Raw genomic sequence first — 21934 nt, forward strand, 5'->3', positions numbered from 1 at the left:
GTGAGAACTCCAAGAGGTGAAACTAAGAACTTTCCTATTGGCATAGGATTACATCAAGGCTCAGCTTTAAGTCTTTATTTGTTTAACATAGTCGTGGATTTGCTTATCAAGGACATACAAAAGATTATCCATAATTGCATTTTTTCTATGGCAGTCTTCAATGAGGAATGAAGGGAAGCAGATACCAATACCAATAAGCTTGAACTCTGGAGAGGCAGACTTTGGAAACAAAGGGTTTTCTTTTAAGAGTAGGATAGAGTATATGCACTCCAATTTTAGCAAGTTAGAGAGGATTTCAGCTCAGAAGTAAAATTGAGAGATGTCATATCACAAGTTTCTAATTTTAAAGATCTAGAATCAATCATACAAGATGATGGTAAAATTAATGAGAATGTCACACATAGGATACAAGCCGGATGACTTAAATGGAGAAAAGTATTAAATTTTTGTGATCACAAAGTGCCTACCAAAACTCAAAAGCAAGTTTTATGTACCACTATATGTCCAATTATACTATATTACAGTGAATGTTGGGCTTTTAAGGGACATGGGAGAAAAATATGAGTAATGAAAATGTTAAGATGGATGTAATCATACAAGAAAAGATAGAATATGAAATGAAATTTTACAAAGATTGGTATAATATCCATTGAAAAAAATATGAAAAAAATTAACTAAGGGAGACCGAAGAGAACGTTGGAGGAAATCAAGGATGATCTTAAACTTAATAACATTTCTAAAACTTAAACTTATAACTTTATTTAATGACATCATTTGATCCATATGGTCAACTTCACCTACTCAAATCAGCCTTTTCTGTTATAGTCCAAAATCAACAAGCAACATGTCACATTCCTCGTAGTTAAGCCGTATGCACATGGTAGACTGACCGGATTTGGTTACCATACACTATCTATTTAAGCATCACAAACAAATTGTATTCATCACTTTCGGATATGATTACACCTAGTATGATTGACTCTTAGGCAGAAAAAGTCGTGAATCAAACAGCTAAAATAGAACAAATTTTCGATTGTAACTGAGTTTGTCATTATTTAACAGAGCTTGCGAATGTGAGTGATGAGCACAGATTAAGTCAATAAATATACAACATATTTAAGATTCTGAGATAAATTAAAGTTTCAAATCCGTAATTGAACCTCACAAACAAACAAGGCTAAGATCCTTCAACAATAATGTTCTTCATATATTCAGATATTCCATTTCTGTCCACCTTAATGAAAATCACATTCGGACTTGAATCATCGTTCATGACATTAAAAATATATTGAGAATTCAGATTCAAGCCCCACAGCACACCATGCCCGTCCCTTTCTTCTCCACCCCACCCCATTCCAATGCCTAATGGAATTCAATAAGTAAATGAAGACTGTAAAGATAAATACACACTTAAAACTCAACTATAACAAGAACCTGTGGCAATGTTTCTCTAGGTAATAAATTGATTACTTCAAAAATGAGATATTGCACCTAGGATCATCCAATGGACATAGTAAACATCAAAATTTTGATACTACAAAAGGCCACTAATTCATTTTATTGATTAGTTCATTGATGAGATCCTCACGGTTCCCTGTGTCTCCACCTTCCTTGAATATGGTTTTTGATCCTTTCAATCCTTCAGCTGGCTTGTTCAGCTCAAAGGGCCACATAAATCTGGCAACTTCCTTAAAGTGTGGACCAGCATTATAAATCTGATGAACCATGTCTTCTATGCATACAATACCGAACTTTCCTAATTCCTACATAGCAAAAAGTGGAACCATCACAAATGCAATTAAGGGGAAAAGTCAAAGGAAAACAAGAAATTCAACAACACCATATTATTACCTGCTCAATAATGTTATTATCCGTCAAGGGAACTTTTCGCTGTTCCATCCTTGCATGTCCTTTTTTGTAAATTAGCTCCTTTATGCTTTTAAGATTAGGATATCTACGAAAGAAACATATATTCACAAAATTAAGAACAATACTTAGCTAGTGACATATGATCTCTTTTTCTTTTGTAAGGAACGCAATATATAAAGGCAGTGCTATTCCACCCAATGCATTGAAAGCATTGTCCACACTGGGTGAAATACAGTTGATGTGTGCAGGCAGCAAAGCAACAGTGTTATTCGTTGGATTGGTATACATAATCAACGTGCTTAGCATTTTCCTTTCCTAAATAACTTGAAGGCATCTAGTATAGGTTCCTTTAACTTCAATTAACAAGGGTCCATTTGGGTAAACAACTTCATTAAAGGCTTATTGAATAAGGCTCTATTTGAATAAATTTCTCCCTAAATATGTATCGAAGAGAAAATAAGGTAAATCGAATTAGCTTCTCACATAAGCTAAAATCAACTTATGCACTTAACATAGAAGTCTTTTTCATTTAACTTTTGCAGAAGCCAAGGTGCATAAGCTAATTTTATCTTATAGACAATGCATTTTACCTTTTTTTTCTCATGTAAGTGCTGATTAAAAATTCTATCCTAACAGAGCCTAAGTGCTTATCATATAAGCACTTATGTAAAGTTGTTTCTATAATAAAAGAGGAAATTGGGTTAAACAATCTTCATGTAAGTTGCTTTCATAAGTTATCCTGGAAAACCCATTGAAATAAGCCGGAAAGTGCCTATGGACAAATCATAAGCTATTTTTAAAAGCTCTCTCAAACACTTGCACAAGTGTTTATATAAGAAAAATGCAGTTAAGTTATAACTCAGCTCTTCCAAATGGACGGACCCTAAAACTTATTATGCCTACATTCCCATTCCCAATCAATATACATATACCTCAAACTCCCTACCCACCTTCATTCCAACCTGGAAAGTTCTACAAACCCACTTAGTCGCTCACTAACACCAAACACATAAAGCAAAAAATGAAGAACATAAATTAATAACATACCCATAGGTGACATATGGTTCCACCCTCTGCAGCTTGGCCATTATTCCCTCACTTGGCTTCACAAACACAGCACTGAACCTTCTCCTCAACCCCAAGCTGTACAACACCTTCCTAGTCCTAGGATGCATGTCTTTTTTCCTAATAAAGAGCCGCATCATCACTTATCAAATTCACAATCCCAAAAAATCAGATCACCAAGAGAAACACAAAAAGAAAAAACTTACTTCACTCACCCCTGTATCCGAATGATTATCATAGTGTTGGAGTTAGCTTCAGGCACTTTCCTCTTCACCCTCCGCTTCATTCTTATAAGGTCCACTTCCTTTATATACACAAATGAAACGCGTTAGGATTTTGCATTTTATCGCAAACATTATATAAACATCAAACGCTTTTTTTTATTGTTTCTCACAGGTTTCCTCCAAAGGAGGCAATTCTGTTCGAGGCACGGTCGGACACTAGATGTGGGCACCTCTTCCAGCGGGATTCGAACCTTTCCTGTTGTGGGAGACTAACCCTTTCCGCTAGACCCAATCCCGTTGGTACATCAAACGCTTTTTAGGTTTAGCGATTAATCGCAAACGAGTTACGATGTGATGAGAAGTGAGTGAGTTAGTTACCTTGTTGCGATACTCGTGGATGAAATCCTCGGGCTTTCTGATGGATTGGAATTTCTTTTGCTGGAACTGTTCTTTTTTCCTTAACGCCCATGCTTCGGTGCTTTTCCTCTTCTTGAGTATGACTTCGGAGATGTAGTTCAGAGGCTTTGAATCATCTTCTGCCATCGCTGCACACACACGGTGAGTGAGGTACGTGTCAAGTTTAGGGTTACGAAACCTTTAGAGAGAGAGAGAGAGAGAGAGAGAGTTGGAAAGAACAGTTTCGGAGTGAGAGAAAAACCTGGCGGAGACGGTGGCAGTATAGCGGCGGCGGGAAAGCACGAACCTGCAGCCCTAAAGTATGCATTGATTTTCTTTTTGAGGTTATATACTGCTACGTTTTTTTATTCTCACGTATTTTTTTAAAAATATTGGTTGTTTTTCGTTGGGCTCATCATAGATCCACTGGGCCTAAGTATTTTTAAATCTAGGCTCTTGCTACACGAACCCAGCACAATTGCTGGTATACCCAGAAAACCAACGTAATTCCCGTTTTACCCTTTTGTAAAACTGATACGGATTGGACAATCCATAAGTGGCCCAAACTATTTTTAAAAAAAAAACAAAAATATGTTTTATAATTGAACCTATGATTTTCAGGTTTGATGCTATAACCAACTAGATTAATAGACCAATTATGTTATAAAATAATTAATGTCGATATATGTAACACTAAAATTTCTAATGTATATTTAATATACATATAAAAATTTATATATGTAAACATATTAATTATTATATCAAAATTAATTATTACAAAATCTATTAATTAAATTTACATGCGCATTAAATATATATTAGAAATTTTAGTGTTACATATAGCGATATTAACTATTTTATAACATAATTGTCCTACTAACTTAGTTGGTTAGAACATTGTGCTAATAACATGAAATTCACAAGTTCGATTGCCCAATCTGTAAGTCTCATACAGATTGGTCAATTGGTATGAAACTTACGGATCCGTAAACCTCATACTGATTGGCCAATTCGTATGAGACTTATGAATTGCCCAATCTGTATCAATTTTACAAAAAGGCAAAATAGGAATTGTGCAAATTATGCTAGGTGTACCAGCAATTTGCATGGTACGCATAGCAAGAACCTTAAATCTTCATGGTCACATTCTCTACACTTCTTTGTAAAGTGCATTTCCTTTCCTTTTTTAAAATCAACTTACTTAAATAACCTTTGCTTTTTAGACATTTTTATCTCCCTGGTATACTCCCTTTTTCATTGAAACAAATCATCTCCTCTCTTTTTCATTTCACTCCCTTCTTCCCCTTGGATCCCTTGCTTTAGTCTTCATTTATTCCTCTATTGTTAAGTCTGTTGCTTTAGCCATAGCATTTTTTCATTCTCCAAATTCCAATATAGTATGTTTACACTCCCAACTACTTTTATTCTTTGTTTTACTTTTGTCCACTTGCATAACATAATTAATGCCTATCATTTTATATATGTACCAATGTATGAATAAATCATAAATTTGTCCAAGTTGTTGGAGTGAAGCACCTCTTAAAGTCATTCTAATTGAAGAACTGATATCAATTATATGTTTTCTCCCCTTCAATTGCTTCACTACTATACAATTTTTCCTTTATATAGGGTTTTTAATGGTTCTAGTATTCTACTTGAATTCTTTTGGATATTCTTTTAACATTACAAAAAGTACTTTCTGAAATACAAAATAGTATTTCAAAAATTATTTTTCAGAACCCAGTTTTGTTAGCAAAATAAACAACAGTAATGCACTATATCATACAAAACATACTATTTTTAAGAAGAAAATGCAAAGTCTTAAACTAAACAACAGTAGCAAAATAATTTCAAAACATGAATCAATAATGCACTATATCATACAATAAGCATAAAGGAAAATAGTTCAAGGGAGAAATTTTGTTAGCCTGTGTTGAAGCGCACAAACACTATCCATAGAGAGAAAACGCTTCCACTGCACTAGTAGATTGTGCTTCTCTCCCAAGATACGCCAACCCGTTGGTTTTGATTATGTGCAACGAAAGGATCCCCGAACCTTTTGAACACCAATGCTGTTGCTCTCAAAAATAAGTTTTTATAAGAAAAGGAAGAGAAAAATTTAGAGAGAAAGAATTCAAAATTGTTTTTCTGCTTGTGTTTTATATATTTTGAACTTATCAAACAACTCATTTTTGTGACTAACTAAATACACATAACAATATTTGGAGAAATCATCAATGAAAGTAGTAAAATATCTCTTACCACCACGTGTTAACACATCATTACTTTCAATACACGTAGTAAAACTCTTTCTAGGATGCTTTGCTTGAATACATGTTTCACATTTTTGTTTTAAATCAATGGAAGCCTTATGAATAAGATTAAGAGACATCATTCTTTTGATAGAATTCAAATTCACATGTCCAAACCTAGCATGCCACATATTAGAACATTCAACATTTGAACAAAAGAAGAAATGCTGGATATTTTATTAATAGAAAGAGACACAAGACTTAACTCAAACAAACCATCACAAATGTAGCATTTGCCAATAAAAACACCATGTCTTGTAATAACAACTCTATTGGACTCAAAAACAACCTTGTACCCTTGTTGGACTAACAAAGAAGTCCTTATTAATTTTTTCCTAATATCAGAAATATAATAGATTCCATCTAAAACAAGAAAATTCTTTGAAGATAGCTCTAGCATCACTTGACTGTCTCCTAACACATGTGCCATACTCCCCCATGATCACAATACGTGTGATTGATTCCTGATATAAAGAAAATAATTTTTTATTAGCACACACATGAACATTAGCCCCGAAGTCTATAAACCAATCATTTGAGTTAAAAACACAATTTAACTCAAGGCTAGTGACATGGTACCTGTCAAATGGGGAATCAAAGGCAGCACTGGTGGAGACAACATTAGCCTGAGGTTTAGGGAAAGACGTAGGTTGGCGATGGCGTTGAAAACAATTATTGACCAAATGATTAGCTCACCCACAAACAAAACAAAAAATTTCATTCCCCAAATTTTTATCTTTAGGTTTATTGTTATTAAAAGCATTGTTCTTATTTTTAGAAAAAGAAGGCTTTCTACCAAATTTATTTTTGTTAAACCCATACCTTTTGAAGGACTTAGAGAAAGGTTTACTAGAGCTCTCAACAAGATAGGCCTTAGAGTGAGAATCAGATTTTTCCAAAGTATTTTTGAGATGAATGATGTTTATCCTCAATTCTAAGACATACAAGCAAATCATCAAAGGTGAAACCTTCATGTTTATGATTCAAGCTTCGAGCAAAATCAGTCCACGAAGGAGGCAATTTTGAAATCATTAAAGTCACAAGCATAATGTCAGACAAAACAATTCCTTTCAATTTCATGTCATAAACAATGTTTTCAAATTCATGGATTTGATCTGAAATAGATTTTCCATCAATCATTTGAAACTCAATCATTTTTTCACAAGACTATTGACTTAAACCTTTTTCAACAAATCCATATTTCAATTCAAGTGCTTCCCATAACTCAACAGAAGTTTTAGTATGACAAAAAATTTTATATATGTTATCAACCAAAGCACTTAAAATGCGTCCATGACATAAAATATCTTTATCAAAAACATCATGCTTAGTGGTAGAAGATTTGGTAGCATCAGTTTGCACTATATCAGTAGAGGAAGTTAAAGTTTTTATTTCTCTTTTAGAAATCACAAAGTATAAATCCAATTCAGTAAGCCAGAATTTTATTTGTTGTTGCCAACAAAAAAGGTTTTCACTCGTAAATTTTTCAAGCTTATTGGAAAGGACTTAATCATATCCATAACAGACATTTTGATAAAATAAAATGCTACTACACAAAAAGACTATGCAAGAAGAAAGTGAAATTTTTCTCTCTACGACTGTTATAAAATTAAAATAAAATAAAAGAAATAAATGAGAAGAAAATACAAATTCTTAAACTAAACAACAGTAGCAAAATAACTTTGTTAGCAAAATAACAGAACATGAATCAACAATACACTATATTATACAATAAGCATAAAGGAAAATAATTCAAGAGAGAAATTTTGTTAACATGGGTTGAAGCGCACAAATGCTATCCTTAAGGAGAAAATGTCCTTGCATTGGTAAAAAAATCTGATTTCGCTCTTCTCCCAAAATATGACAATCGTATACAGCAAAAGAATATCTGAACCTTCTGAATACCAATGCTTTTACTCTCAAAAATAAGTTTTTATAAGTAAAAGAAGAGAAAAAAATTTAGAGAGAAAGAAATTTGTCTACTTGTGACAAGAATCTAACAGGTAGAAACCAACTTTCATGTCTAAACAAACGTACCAACTTATAGATATCAAAACAAACGTAACAAATTGCATTGACCCTTTAAATCTTAAAAAATATAAGAAATCTAATTTTACATAACATATTTTAAAACAAATAGATTATTTTATAAAAATAGAATTGATGAGTAACATATTTTTATAAATTTTAAATTATAAAATAAATATTTACTAACATTCTACACTACTAGTAAATTACTAATTTCATCCACAAAGTAAATATTTTATGTGAAGTATTTTTTTATTAAAAAAAGATGGGACATCCCTATATAGTTTAATAGTCTGTATTAAAAATAATTTATAATCAAAATTTTGGTAAGTCTAATACTTATTCAAATTTATTGCATTTAGAATACATCTTTGAAGAATTGAAAGTACAGAAGAAGAAAAAAACATTTTTTTTTCTTTCTAAAATTAAGGTAGACTAAGCATGCCTTAAGTATGGAATATAATGTCCTCTGAAATAAACAAGTATGGAATATAATCTGAAAGCCTATTAATGATGAAAAGAAAGAACTACATTTCTATCAGAATAATGTGAAGTGATCATTCAAGTTCAAAATGACCAATGAGGTTATACAGAAAAACTTGCAATTTGGAGTATCGAAAATATCATAATTTTAATAGTTAAAATAAAATTAAAAAAAACAACAAATTACAATGTTATACAAGATTCACCCCTCCCATGTACTGTTGTACTAAGATTTACATTTGATACCTCCAAAATAGGAGCTCCACAAAAGGGAAGCATCTCAGAAAATAATTGACGAAAAAACTATGAAATATATAACAGATTGAAGATATAGAGGTATCATCGGGAGAAGAAGCACACAAAATTACCATGATGTATCATCATCACAAACATCCGAAGCATTACGGTGAGATGTACGGACTATACAAAGTGTCTCTTTTTTCACCTTTCCAGCTTAAGCGAGGTTATCTGCCTTAGGAAGAAGCTAGAGTCACATGGGTTCCTATATTCCAGTTTAGGCACCAGCACGTTCCAAAAAATTTCACTGCAAATAAGATCAGTATCATCAATGGGAAAGTAAAATAACTCAGTAATAGAAAACATGCCACGAAAACCTGAATCATGCTTATAGAAAACAAAACTTATAATCATACTAGTTAGTCATTAGTTCTTACTTCTTAGATAAACATAAAGTTCAACAGCCATCCAGGTTTAGAAATCATCATTGTAAATAACATCAGTTCTAAGAAAGGAGTGAGGCATGGAAAGAATAGATATACACAGCCTTATCCCCATAAGCATAGAGACTGTTTCTAGGATTTGAACTCATGACCGCCCAGTCATAAGGCTGCAACCTTATCGTTGCGCCAGCCAACAAGACTTACCCTCTAAATAGCCTATATTCTATGGCTACTGAATAAGATAAGGCCAAAATAGAGTCTATAAGTGGGGGACAATCCTCACCCTATGAACTAGCTTTTGAAGTTGAGTTAGACCCAAATCCACAATCTAAGATGGTATCAGAGTCTATCCTAAATGCATTAAAAGGGTCAATCACCATATTATCCACGCACCAAGTGTAAAATTATTGGGGGTAGATGTATTAGGAAAAATCAAAATCCCACATCGGCTAGAGATAACGCCAAAATAAAATATATAAGTAGGGAGACAACCCTCATCCTATGACAATTTTCTAAGAATACATAAGCTTTTGAGATTGAGTTATGTATAAACCCACATTCTAAGAGTCACTCGTTGAATAGGGCTGCAGTTTGAGTTTTGACAATTTTCTCTTATTTACCATTTATAATGTTACCAAAATAGAAGTTCCTTTTGGAAAAGTTGAGAATTTGGGTATTTGTAGATAGGAACATCAATACAATAAATCAGCAGAGAATAGATATAGGTTGCTCATACCATCCATCTGTTAGTTTGTAAGAGCTTGCAACCTCATCCTTCTGGTAAACCAAATTTTTTCTAGCAAGCATCATTTGTCTGCTTTATTTGCAAAATATATTATCAGTTTTACGCCTCTCCACTAACCAAACTGCTTTCATCTTTGCCAGACACACTACCAACTGCTTTGTTGCTACTCTTCTTTGTCTTGTCTTTGTTAGTGAAAGGCTTATCCAGGGAAGAGCTGACCAATCTCCTGACAAACTTTTTAGAAGGAAGCACAGAATCATCCTCTGAACTCCTTTTAGAAGAGGCTGTGACATTGGGAGTGCTAGACTTATCCTTAGACTGTTCAGTCTTTTCTTCCACTAAACCATCCTTCGGTGAAGCTTCTGTATCAGGAAGCAGTGCTCGGTGACTAAGGCGCAGCTGTCCCTTTTCATTTATCTGCAGTGCATGCTTAAAATCATAAGATTGAATGCCCACCACACAATATGGTAAAATTGAATATTTTGAAACAACAAAAACAAGAATCATATTCTTCGGATATAATAAAAGTTTACATAGTTCATACTTCATAACATGAGTCAGGAACTAACGAAAATAAGGTGGCTGACTTGACCGAGAATGCAATTTTACCAATTTCAGAGAAAAAAAGTTCAAATTATAAAGAAGAATCTAAAAAAAAATAAAAATATAAGAAATTTCAGTTAGAGAGAATGTCTCTCACGTGTAATAGCTGAATTAGGCTCAGACAATGCTCTCCCTGAGTTTCTGGGATGAATTAGGCCAGTTCATTTCTAATGGGTAAGATGAAAGCTAAACATGTATTGCTGGATAAATATTTTTCGATTAGAACCCAAGTTCTGGCACTGGGGTCAACTATTTTTAAAAAAGACAAGTTCAGATTATTCATATAAGGTAAATAACATTCATATAGAGCCAATGGTAAAGTTGAACATGATTCAAAGATAACAATGATTAAAATAACATACCTCTATAAGCTTTACATCAATGCGATCTCCCACTTTGAAAACCTGGAGGAATGCAAGTCAAATATTATCCCAGCATTATTTGCATACGCTGTTAATTTTCTTCGGAATATAGAATCAAAAGAAAATGCTTACATCTTCTGCCTTGGGTAGCCAACCTGAACTCAGTTCACTGATATGACACAGTCCCTACATAAAATGAAAAATGTTGGATATCAAATCGAGCAAAAGATTCAGTCAATTAATTATTAATTGGAGAATCAGTCAAATAATGACTGATTGAAGAATCGGTCAATTATTGACTGATTGTGATGTAACTTTTTTCTGTTCTTGCTTTTACTCCATAGAAATGACTAAAAGTAATGACAAAAAAAATGTTCAGGGACTAAAAAGATAGTAAACCCAATTTTTTTTTCAAAACATTCTCATGTGAAATGCAAACCTTAAAAGGAAAACACATTTATAATCATCTGATAATTATAAACATGATGTATTAGCTCTAAATCATTTATATGATTTAAGTAACAGAACATGGTAAGATACAACTTCATTAGAAATCCCAAAATTCAACTATGTTTAAGAAGTAATCTGATGGTATCTATTTCTAATTATCTATGCCTTTGGCAACTAGGTGGAAGTACATACCTCTCGTCCAGGTGCTATCTCTACAAAAACTCCATATGAGGCTATTGATTTGATTTCACAGCTCCTGAAGTATAGAAGGCAGCACAATTATATATATAACCCCTCATTTTTTTATGGTGACTAACTCTGTAATCAGTACCTCTGGTACTTCTAGATTTTATATATATATAATTTATCTTTGCTGATAAAAAAAAATATATAACCCCTCATTTATCAATAGTTCTCTTTTGCAAACACATTAGAAAATCATTAAAGAAAAACAAGAGGAATATTTTTTTGGCTAAATTATGTTAATAGACTTTTTATTTTGTCCATCATTTTTCAAAAAAAAAAGTTGTAATTTAGTCCTCATAATTTTTTTTTTCATTTCCCATATAGTCCCTTTGTTAGTCTTTCATTAGTTTTGTCCATTAAGTATTATTTTTGCTTATTTTCTAGTCTCTCTAAACATCACTCTTTTTCCGTTTGGTCCCTTATTTTTTTAAGTCACGTAGGCACTTAACAGACAAAACAAATAGAAGCCTAACAAAGGGACTATATGGGAACAAAAAAAAAGGAAAAAATGAGGAGTAATAGGGGACCAAATGGGAGAATCATAATATTTTGAGGGACTTAAAATATAATTTAAACTTCTTTTATAAAGAGGAAATTTGTTAAGGCAGAAAAAGAAGAAAAACAAGAAGAAAATATATATTCATGTCATTAAATTTAGAGAGATTAGCACCCTCCTTTCTACTATTGAGATTACGATAAGATTGTATTGAGATTTTGTGCGATATAGACTGAGATTTGATATTTGATTGATTTAATTGTAATTAGGCTGACTATTGTGTAGATCTTGTAATATTCTTTCCCTAATAATGGAAAAACGCTTGTACAATAATTCTATATATATGGCAGTGCAGGGAGACTTTTTCTATCAAATCTTTGTCTATAATTTATGTCTTAAATCTCTATTTCAACTCTACTATTTTATAAATAATAGAAATATATCATTCTCAAAGGCAATTGGGTAAACACCAGAAAAGCCAAATGAACAATTCTGAGCCAAAGCATACAGCTCTTTCATTTGAAAGAGAAGGAAATTGAAGTAAAAAGGGTTAACAACCTACACCCCACCGACCAGTAAAAAAGCTGAGGATTACTTTCCAAGCAATAGCATTTTGTATGTTATGTGCAGCGGTTGAATCCCATGAGTCTCTTGCAGATATTTCACTCTTTTGGATCACTTAATTTTTCACATTTTTTATCTGAGAATTTTTTAACTTGTATCCTTTTCATTGAATCAATGCAAGCAACAAACCTATATAATCAGAAAAAGACGTGATAAATACCTATATATATCACCAATAGTTGGAACCATCGTCAAACTATTAATAATAGCTTTAGACTTCTCTAAACTAGGCAAGTCTTTTGCAAATATTTTCACCTGCATAAGCCGCAGAAGAGTTATTCATTATATATCAATAGAAGAGTAACTGTAATATTCATATAAAAGCATGTAGATAAGCTGATTGTTCTCGTACAGTGCCATCATCTTCTGTATCAATAGTGTCTACTCCAGATTCCTCAATAATGCTCTTCACTTTTTTCCCACCAGAACCAATTATAAGATTTATTCTATCTGGTCGTACCTATAAAAAATACGTGTACAATGATAACTGATGGATGATTGAGTGATAACCAATGAAGGGGAAAAAGAAAAGAGGAGTACTAGAAACACATTCTCTGACACACTCCTTCAAACACACTCTCTAATTGATTAAAATATATTGAAAACTACAAAATCAAAAGAGAAAATCATTAAATATGATGTGGGACCCACAAAATTGTCATTTTCAATAAAATAAGATAGTGTGTTTCTAGCATTTCTCAAAAGGAAAGCAGCAAACAGACCTTCATAACATGAATCAGAGGAGCATACTTCGAAAGTCTTTTTGCTGGAGGAGGTGAGGAATTCATCATTGCTCCTTGATTAGGTAATAGAAGGGAGAACGAAAGACAAAGATATTAAGATGTCAACAACAATAAAAGAAAATTAATTTAAAACTACAAAAATAAAAAATGATTTTCGAATTTTACAGAACTAACTATTGATCTCCAAAGCACATGCAGATTATGTTTATTTCACCAAGAGTGAAGTATATGCAGACTGAAAATTAGAAATGTTGTGAACAGGAAGATGAAGAATGGTATCTATTTTACAACTGTAAATATAAGATTGGTTAGGTGGTTAAGAAAGAAGGGAAAAAGGGAAAGATCGCGGGTTCTCAATCCCTCCCGCTGACAAAAAACTAACAAACTAACAAAATTAACATTTGCTGATAAAACAAAAAAAGACAATAAATGGAAAAATATTGAAAGTTTCTAAGACTTAACGTTACAAAAAAAAAAAAAAGGAAAGTCCAAGAAATGGACTTGTCAAACAAAAAGAAGCAAAGATTTGGACATTAAACTCCATTAATCCTCTAGTGTATATTCCTATAAATGAGCAATTCCTAGTTCCAGATCGGACTCATCCTCCATACATGTATCAGTTTCTACATGCTAAATGCATTTGGATGTCTGAGTTGAATAATTACATAGGATTAATATAAATGAAATGTTGCAGGATTAACATTCAACAAAAAAGTTTTTCTCCTAATGCTGTGTAATGTGTTTCTCTGTAATGATGGAAACAAGGTATTCTTTTTTATTTTACCACTACTTTCAAGAAACTAACACAAGATCTACTTCTGACACAATACTGTCAGATCTAGTACAAAAAATTGTTTAACACTATCCAGTCTTGACTGTATATTTCAAGGAAAGACTCAAGTTATGAAATGTACAAATTCATTAACTGCAACATACTTTATAAGTCATACCACCATGAAGTTAGTGTTTTAACTTTACCAAGTATATGCTTCCTGCCATCTCTTGCTTGTAGAAGTGCCTTTCTCATGATGGGCAAAGTAATTCCACCCACCTGCAACACGATATATTAATAGCCATTAGCAAACCCTATAAAATATAATATATATATATATATATATATATATATATATATATATATATAGAGAGAGAGAGAGAGAGAGAGAGAGAGAGAGAGATTTTAATGCCTATGCATTGACAATTTAATATAGTTTTATATTGTCTTCCAATCACAAATCACTGTTTGAATTATTTTAAAATTCAACAAATTTATCATATACGGTATTGGATAATTGATTAAAACTTTTTATACTGTCAGTGTATAACCCTTTTTCTTATATAGATATATATACACACACACACACACATACATATACACACACACACACACATAATTGAGAAAAACTTAAGGCCCATATCGGCTAGAGATAAGGCCACAATAGAATATATGAAAGGCAACCCTCATCCTATGAGCTAGCCTTTGGGGTTAAGTTAGACCTAACAAAAACCCACATTCTAACATGATATTAGAGTTTATCCTAGATCCATTAAATGGACCACCCACCATGACATCCATGCACCAAGCAAGCTAGCTTTTGGTGTTGAGTTAAGCCCAAAAACCCACATTCTAAGATAAATAGATATAAAATATAGATATCAAATAAAATAACTTAGACGAAGAAATGAATAAAAATAACAAGTAGAAGCTAGTTAATACATAATAGAGGATATTACATCCCCCCCCTCCCGAGTTTAGAACTTATTACACTCTCATCCCCTCATTCAAAATACATTTCTTTTGTACCCCCTGACCATCTCTGTCCAGTAACGGTGTTAGTGAAAAGTCCAAATAACCCTTCTTAAAAGGGGTGCTGATAAAGAAGATGGCTGCAGATAGGGGAAAAAAACACTTCTCTCTTGCAATTTCCAAACCCTCGTGACCTACCCCCTTTCTCATTGCATCGCAAATTTCTCTCTTCCAAACCCTTGGCAACCAGTCCATAATCACCAACCAAACACCAACACTGTCACCCTAAACCACCACCACACCAGCGGCACGCTACCCAATCTGAGCTGCCACCCTCAACCCAAACCCAACCAAACCGCCACCAATCTGACCTTTTGTTTGCAAAACCACCAAGATATTAAGTTTGGGCCAAGAAAGATGGCAGCCCCTAAGGTGGACACCTGTCATCCACATTAGATGCCCAATCAGCATCACAGAACGCGCGAAGAACCAAGGGTTTTGTAATAAGAGCAGGCTGAAGAAGTAGTCCATGAAACAAAGTACCCTTGAGATACATTAAGATTCTTTTCACTACTACCCAATGAGAGTATAGAGGTGCAGCCATAAATTGAAAAACTTTATTGATAGCAAAGCTGATTTTAGATCTAGTAAGAGTAGCATATTATAAGCACCAACCATTGATCTGTATAGAGTTGGATCATGAAAAATATCAGCACCATGTCAAGATAGTTTGCAATTAGAGACCATGGGGAAGAAATGGAATGAGATTCAGCCATGTGAGTTTTGTGGAGTAAATCACAAATATATGTACTCTGAGTCATTAGTATAGAGTTATTAGGTAGATACTTGATCTCTAAGCCCAAAAAATAATCCAAATGACCAAGTTGCTTGAGAGAGAAAGCAGTGTGTAGTTTGGTTGTGAGCTGCTAAATAAGAGAAGTAGAATTGCCCGTGATGATGATATTATCCACATAGACTAAAAGATAGACAATATGCACCTGTTGCCTATAGATAAAAAGGGAAGAGTCACATTTGCTCCCCACAAATCCAAACTGAAGAAGAGTAGATTTGAGCCTATCAAGCCATTGCCTTGGAGCCTATTTTAAGCCATAGAGAGTTTTATTGAGCTTGCAAACTAGGGACTTATCTGCAACTTCAAATCCAGGAGGTTGTGTTATAAACACAAATTCTTCAAGAAGCCCATTTAGAAAAGCATTATTCACATCAAGCTAAAATAATTCCCACCCATGGGACAGTGCAAGAGTGAGAACAATACGAATGGTGACAGGCTTGATCACAGGAGAAAAGGTCTCATGAAAGTCAAAGCCATGAATTTGATGAAATCCCTTGGCTACCAACCTTGCTTTGAACTTGTTGATGGAACCATCAACATTTTCCTTTACTCTGAAAACTCAATCCTGACTGTTAGAAGGTAAGGGAACTAAGTCCCAAGTGTTATTTTTCAGCAAAGCATCATATTCTTTTGCATGGCAGCAAGCCAATCTGCATTTTCCAGGACCTGCTTCACAATTTTGGGTTCAGAATGGGTAAGAAATAAAGAAGGATGTAGTCTATGATTGTGAATTCCAGACTTGGACCTTGTTTGCATAGGATGAGTATTAACTAGTGTAGAATTAGGTGCAGAAACAGACTCAGAAGAGGGTGCACCAAGGGTTGTGGACTCTGAAGTATGCGGATGAATAGATATAGACTCAAAAGAAGTGGATGGATGACACACAGGAAGAGAGGCTGTAGGTGAATGGATAGGAACAGGGGAAAAACCAGGGGGAAAGAGGGGCAGAAGGAGAATGATAAGGAGATAGCTGAGAAGATTGAGGCATAGGAACTACAGAAGGTGGAGACAGGTTAGGATTAAGATTGAAATAGGAGTCAAGACTCTTGATGGAAGTAGAAGAGGAGGGAAACAGGCCAGAATAAGGGAACCTCAACTCATTAAACAGAATATCTTTGGAAATATTTTTTTTTATCAGCCAAAATATAATATATTATAAATGTATGAAAGTACCAGAGGTACTATAAATACAATATTAGTGCTGGGTATGCTGCTGGATCCACTAGTGTGATGATCCAGATTGCAGACCTGATATATTACTACCATGTAATACCCATCATTTCTATCCTATATACAAAAAGCTACTGGTAGATTACTAGACCAGTAGTTATATGAGTCAGCAAAATCTTTCTCAAACCCTCTAAGCCATGACCAGACTAGAAATATTGCGTCTTCCAGCAGCTTGCTTCCATTAAAAGGCTCATCTAGGAAAACATTTCGATTTCCTGACTCTGCCAGATGAAGACAGACATTTATAACCTTTGTAAGAGGAGGAATATACCAAAAGTAGACACTCTCAGATCGAAAATTGAGTTTGTGAGTATGATAAGGTCTCAGCAAGGGAAAACAAGCACGGCCAAAGGTTTTAAGGAATTGAAAATCAAGATCCTTGTTGAAAAGAGTAACAAAGGGAATGGCAAAATTGAGAGAAGCAATGGGAAGTCTATTAATTAGATAGATAGCAGTAGTAAAGGCATAATCCCAAAACTATAAGAGTAAAGAGGCGTGATGTAATAATGTAAGGCCTAACTTAACTATATGTCTGTGTTTTCTTTCAACCACACCATTTTGATGATGAATGTGGGCACAGATAAGTATGTGAGAGATGCCATAGGATGTTAGGAGAGCATAGAAAGTGGCAAACATTTGCAATGTGTCCGTACTTGAGACAAATTTGACACTGAAAATTGACAAAACGGCCACCACCACGACCTCTACCAGAGACACCGCCACTGCGTCCGACACCTTAATTAGGAAAACCATCACGACCACTACCAAGGCCATACAATCCTCGAGAACCACCAGGATCACTGGATTTGTAGGAATTTTGATGCGAATAGCCTTGAGTGTAGTTCAAGGATGGAGAACTTAACACCTAAGCTTCTTTATCGTAGCGAGCAAGACGAGTTTCATGACCGTAGAACAAGGCCTCAATCTCGACGATAGACGGATTATGCTTCTTGCTCTCAGTTACAGAGATTGCCGGCGCATAATCGGACGGGAGTCCTTCAAGAAGCACATCAACATACTCCTCATGATGAACAAGAACTCCAACACCAGCAAATTCATCAACATAACCTTTGATTTTTCATAAATATTCATCGATGGATTTACCGTCAAGTGAAACCACACGCATCACAGTTCGCAGTTGTCAAGCACGAGATTTCGTATAGAGATTGAAATACTCGTGAATCTTCTCCCAAACCTGATAGGAGTGATTAGAGTCAAGGACGCGCGACAGAACTGGCTTCGAGAAAGTGGATTGGAGGCAAACAAGAAGTCTTTGGTCCTGAACTTCCCAAGCTTCATACTTAGGATTCACACGATCAGAAATGTGATCATCCTCCGTGAGATAGTGAGGCGGAACGACGGGATTGACGACGAAACACTGCAATTTGTGTGACTTGATAATCAATTCTACATGCTGCCGTCAGTGGAGATAGTTTGAATCATCGAGCTTCTCGGTGATGGAGTTTGGGAACAATTGAGAGATGAAATTCGAAGGAGCGAAAGCCATGGATGCACGGATCTAGAACTTGTGAAGGTACAATAACTACGAAAAATTGGCTCTAGATACCATATTCGAGAAAGTGTGAGAGAGAAAGAGAGAAAATTAGAGAGAAAGGAAGCTAATATTATTGCAATCTGAAAAGTTAGTTAGAGTTAGTTACAATAAAGATATATATAGACCTCTGAACTAGCAATGACAGAAATTGATTTTCTAACACTAGAGGGGTGCTGTTAGCAAAAGCTAACAGCCCTTACAAACATACTACAAAACTATTTTCACAGTTATACAATCACATATTTTAATACCACACCACCAGCGCTGCCACTCTCAGTCATCACCTTCACCTTTCTCTTTTCTTTCGCCTCCTTCTTACCCATTTCTTTTCTTTCCCATAGGCGTCATCTTCTGCCCCATTGTCGCCACTTGGCTCTTTACTGCCCACACCCACTCCACCGCCACCGTCATAATCCGATTACCACCCCATGATGCCCATCGGTGACTCCCAAAAGTGTGTCTATAATGTTAGAAAGTCTCACATCGTCTGCCTCAGTTCTTGGGGTGCAACTTATATATCTATTGGGCAACTTCACTTAGAGCCAATTGGTTTTAAGCTGAAATCTAACATGGTATCAGAGCCTATAGCACATCTTAGTTCTTGCCTATTCTAGTAGGCTCGCCAGTATTGGCAAGCATCTGTTGAGGGGGGATGTCACTTGCCTCAGTTCTTGGGGTGTAGCTTATATATCTGTTGGGCACCTTCACTTAGAGCCAATTGGTTTTAAGCTGAAATTTAACATATAAGAGTATTACATTGCTCAAAATGTATTTTTGCTTTATCACAGCAAACTGATAGTCTAACTACTGTGGCTAGTAGTTAGTTTGTTATTAGCAGAGAGGATATTAGTGTGTGACAGCTAGTGACAGCTGTATCAACTAACTTAGGTTAGTTGACAGTTAGGTTAGTTAGTTGTTAGATCAACTATATGATCTGAACTGTAATCTGATTATACTTGGGTTGAATAACATTAGATTTCTCAATCTCAATTTCTTCTCTTCTCTCAACTCTATTAGCGACAACCTCAAACTATCCACAACTCACTCCATTTGTCAATGCAAATCAATGCCCAGATTGGAAATTTTTGTTTAGGGAACTGAATTGTGTTTTGATGTAGAATTCTGTGAGATTGTTGATTTGTTGTGCATGTTTGTTTCTGTGTTGATTCCTCATTTCCTTGTTTCTTAATTTTTAAATTTTTCATCATCAGGAGGAGAAATTTCAAGTTTTTGCATTGTAAAAGTAATAGATCTGGAATTTTAAGCATGGTTAATGAAGTTTTTGATGCAATTTTCCATTTAAATTTAATATTTAATTCATGCCTTTATTTCTCCTCACACTCAAACTTCCTCATTCTGCATATTTGACAATGATTTTCATTTTGAAAGTTCAAATCATGTTTAAAACATGTGCAACAGTTCTTGGTTCCTTCTCTCTGCAAAAAAATTTGTTAATCTGAGCAAGAAAGAACAAGTCACATGCTTAATTTAAAAAGCATGAACAAGTCACATGCTTAGTTCCTGTTAATGTTTTTATGGTGCTCGGGCAGTAGGGGACCACAGTGTAACAAATGACAAATTGGGGGGTGCAAGTGCAGGATGAAAATAAGGAGGGGTTACTAAGTGTAATAAGTCCTAAACTCAGGGGAGACCAATGTAATTTGCTCTACATAATAAATGTACTCCTTTTAAAGAAAATAAGCCATTTTTCAAAATCCAAAAAAATTAGAAAAGAAGAAATAAGCATATCAAAATATTGCATTTAAACATTCATAATATTTCACCTTAATGTCCATTTGAAATGCAGTTATGCCATCTTCATTTCCAGCAACCTGCATTTTATCATCGTCAAAACATCTTTTTAGCATTATGATATCAAACAATGTTGATCAAATATAAATTAACTAAAAACGAAAATATACAACAAACCAAACTGAATTCCCCAAATTACTTATCATCCAAATAATCATGTGAGGAAATAAGTATCACAAGTTCAATCATGTAAATTATAACCTTGAAATCCATATCTCCAGATGCATCTTCAGATCCAGTTATGTCAGACAGAATAAGCGGAGTTCCATCTCCACCAAATTCCTTGGTGTCCAGTACCATACCCATTGCAATTCCAGCAATAGAACCCTTAATAGGAACCCCAGCATCTTGCAATGCTAAGCAACCTCCACAAACAGAAGCCATGCTAAAATAAAAATATATATATAAATAAAATGTGGAAACTTCAAAGCTATGTAAGAAAAAAGAACAGTATAGTGTGCAAAAATATAAAACAGTGAATCAGAGGTGGGAGAATATGGCATCTTCCTGAAATAGTAAAACTATTACATTGACTGGAAAATAGCCATGAGCCCATGAGCTTTAGATCTGCGTTTTATCAATAAATGCTAAACAATAGCAAAAATTGCATAGCTTCGGAATGTCTTCTGCTTCTTACCCATCACAAAACCATGATTAATTATATGTTGCGAATCAATCTAAATATTCTGAAATTTATTGTATAATGGAAACAAAATCTGATTTATAGGAACAAAATCTCCTATAAGCAATTGTATTTATGATTATAGACCTATATAATAAAATCAATGATGTGTAGCTGATACACGGTTTCAGTAAACCTGTCATCTGCTTCCTTATGGTATCTAAGCTTAAAACAGAGGCAGCCCCAGAACCGTGCCTACCCGCAAAACTCTCCTTTTGTTTCAGTTCATTTAGATATTTAGGGTCCTAGTAGTGTCACTTTTCACTTAGGCATTTCAATATTAAAACAGCAGCCCCAGAACCGTGCCCACCCGCAAAACTCTCCTTTTGTTTCAGTTCATTTAGATATTTAGGGTCCTAGTAGTGTCACTGTCACTTTGGCACTTCAATATTTTGTTACTTCTATTGACAATGATTTTCATTCTATTTGGTTCTTCCTATCAAGAAATTATTCAAAACACTGTCCCAGCTTCCAATGTTTTTACTCTGAGATTAAAATCTATGCAAATATGTGACCTATATTAAGGTGATACCTTTTCTATTGGCTTGGTTACTCATATCAGTTAAATGTTTATTGGCCAGGATCCCCATCATATAAGAGTTCAATCTCAGAGGGTAATTTGTGTTTGCTGGAGCTTAATTTCATGGAATGTTAAGAAACATAATGAAGCAGCTAGATGCATGCAGAGGCTGGACATCAAGGGTAAGTAAGGATGGCAACGGGACAGGTAGT

At 34.4% G+C, this 21934-nt stretch overlaps 2 protein-coding genes and 1 long non-coding RNA gene across 3 annotated transcripts in view; all 3 read right to left on the reverse strand.

The window, feature by feature from the left end:
• Nucleotides 1–1199: 1199 nt before the first annotated feature.
• LOC100500005 (ribosomal L30 N-terminal domain-containing protein) lies at nt 1200–3876 on the reverse strand. Its single transcript, NM_001248565.2, has 6 exons — nt 3817–3876; nt 3537–3703; nt 3150–3238; nt 2917–3054; nt 1852–1954; nt 1200–1763 (listed from the first exon to the last, which is right to left on the reverse strand). Exons 2-6 carry the CDS (start codon nt 3699–3701, stop codon nt 1548–1550), a joined length of 711 nt encoding a protein of 236 aa, NP_001235494.2. The 5' UTR covers nt 3702–3703; nt 3817–3876; the 3' UTR covers nt 1200–1547.
• A 2191-nt stretch (nt 3877–6067) lies between these two features.
• LOC121174102 (uncharacterized) lies at nt 6068–7940 on the reverse strand. Its single transcript, XR_005889877.1, has 2 exons — nt 6446–7940; nt 6068–6330 (listed from the first exon to the last, which is right to left on the reverse strand). It is a non-coding gene; the product is annotated as an uncharacterized lncRNA (long non-coding RNA).
• A 583-nt stretch (nt 7941–8523) lies between these two features.
• LOC100785430 (probable polyribonucleotide nucleotidyltransferase 1, chloroplastic) overlaps nt 8524–21934 on the reverse strand; it is a 64705-nt gene continuing 51294 nt past the window's right edge. The window contains 12 exon segments of the mRNA XM_014771703.3: nt 8524–8921; nt 9794–10092; nt 10094–10219; nt 10768–10809; nt 10900–10953; nt 11410–11473; nt 12744–12838; nt 12936–13043; nt 13306–13379; nt 14305–14377; nt 20493–20540; nt 20722–20905. Of these exon segments, the coding sequence (XP_014627189.2) occupies nt 9877–10092; nt 10094–10219; nt 10768–10809; nt 10900–10953; nt 11410–11473; nt 12744–12838; nt 12936–13043; nt 13306–13379; nt 14305–14377; nt 20493–20540; nt 20722–20905 (1084 nt within the window). The 3' untranslated portion in view covers nt 8524–8921; nt 9794–9876.

This window comes from Glycine max, chromosome 19 (assembly GCF_000004515.6).
Source record: "Glycine max cultivar Williams 82 chromosome 19, Glycine_max_v4.0, whole genome shotgun sequence".
Taxonomy (NCBI): Eukaryota; Viridiplantae; Streptophyta; class Magnoliopsida; order Fabales; family Fabaceae; genus Glycine; species Glycine max.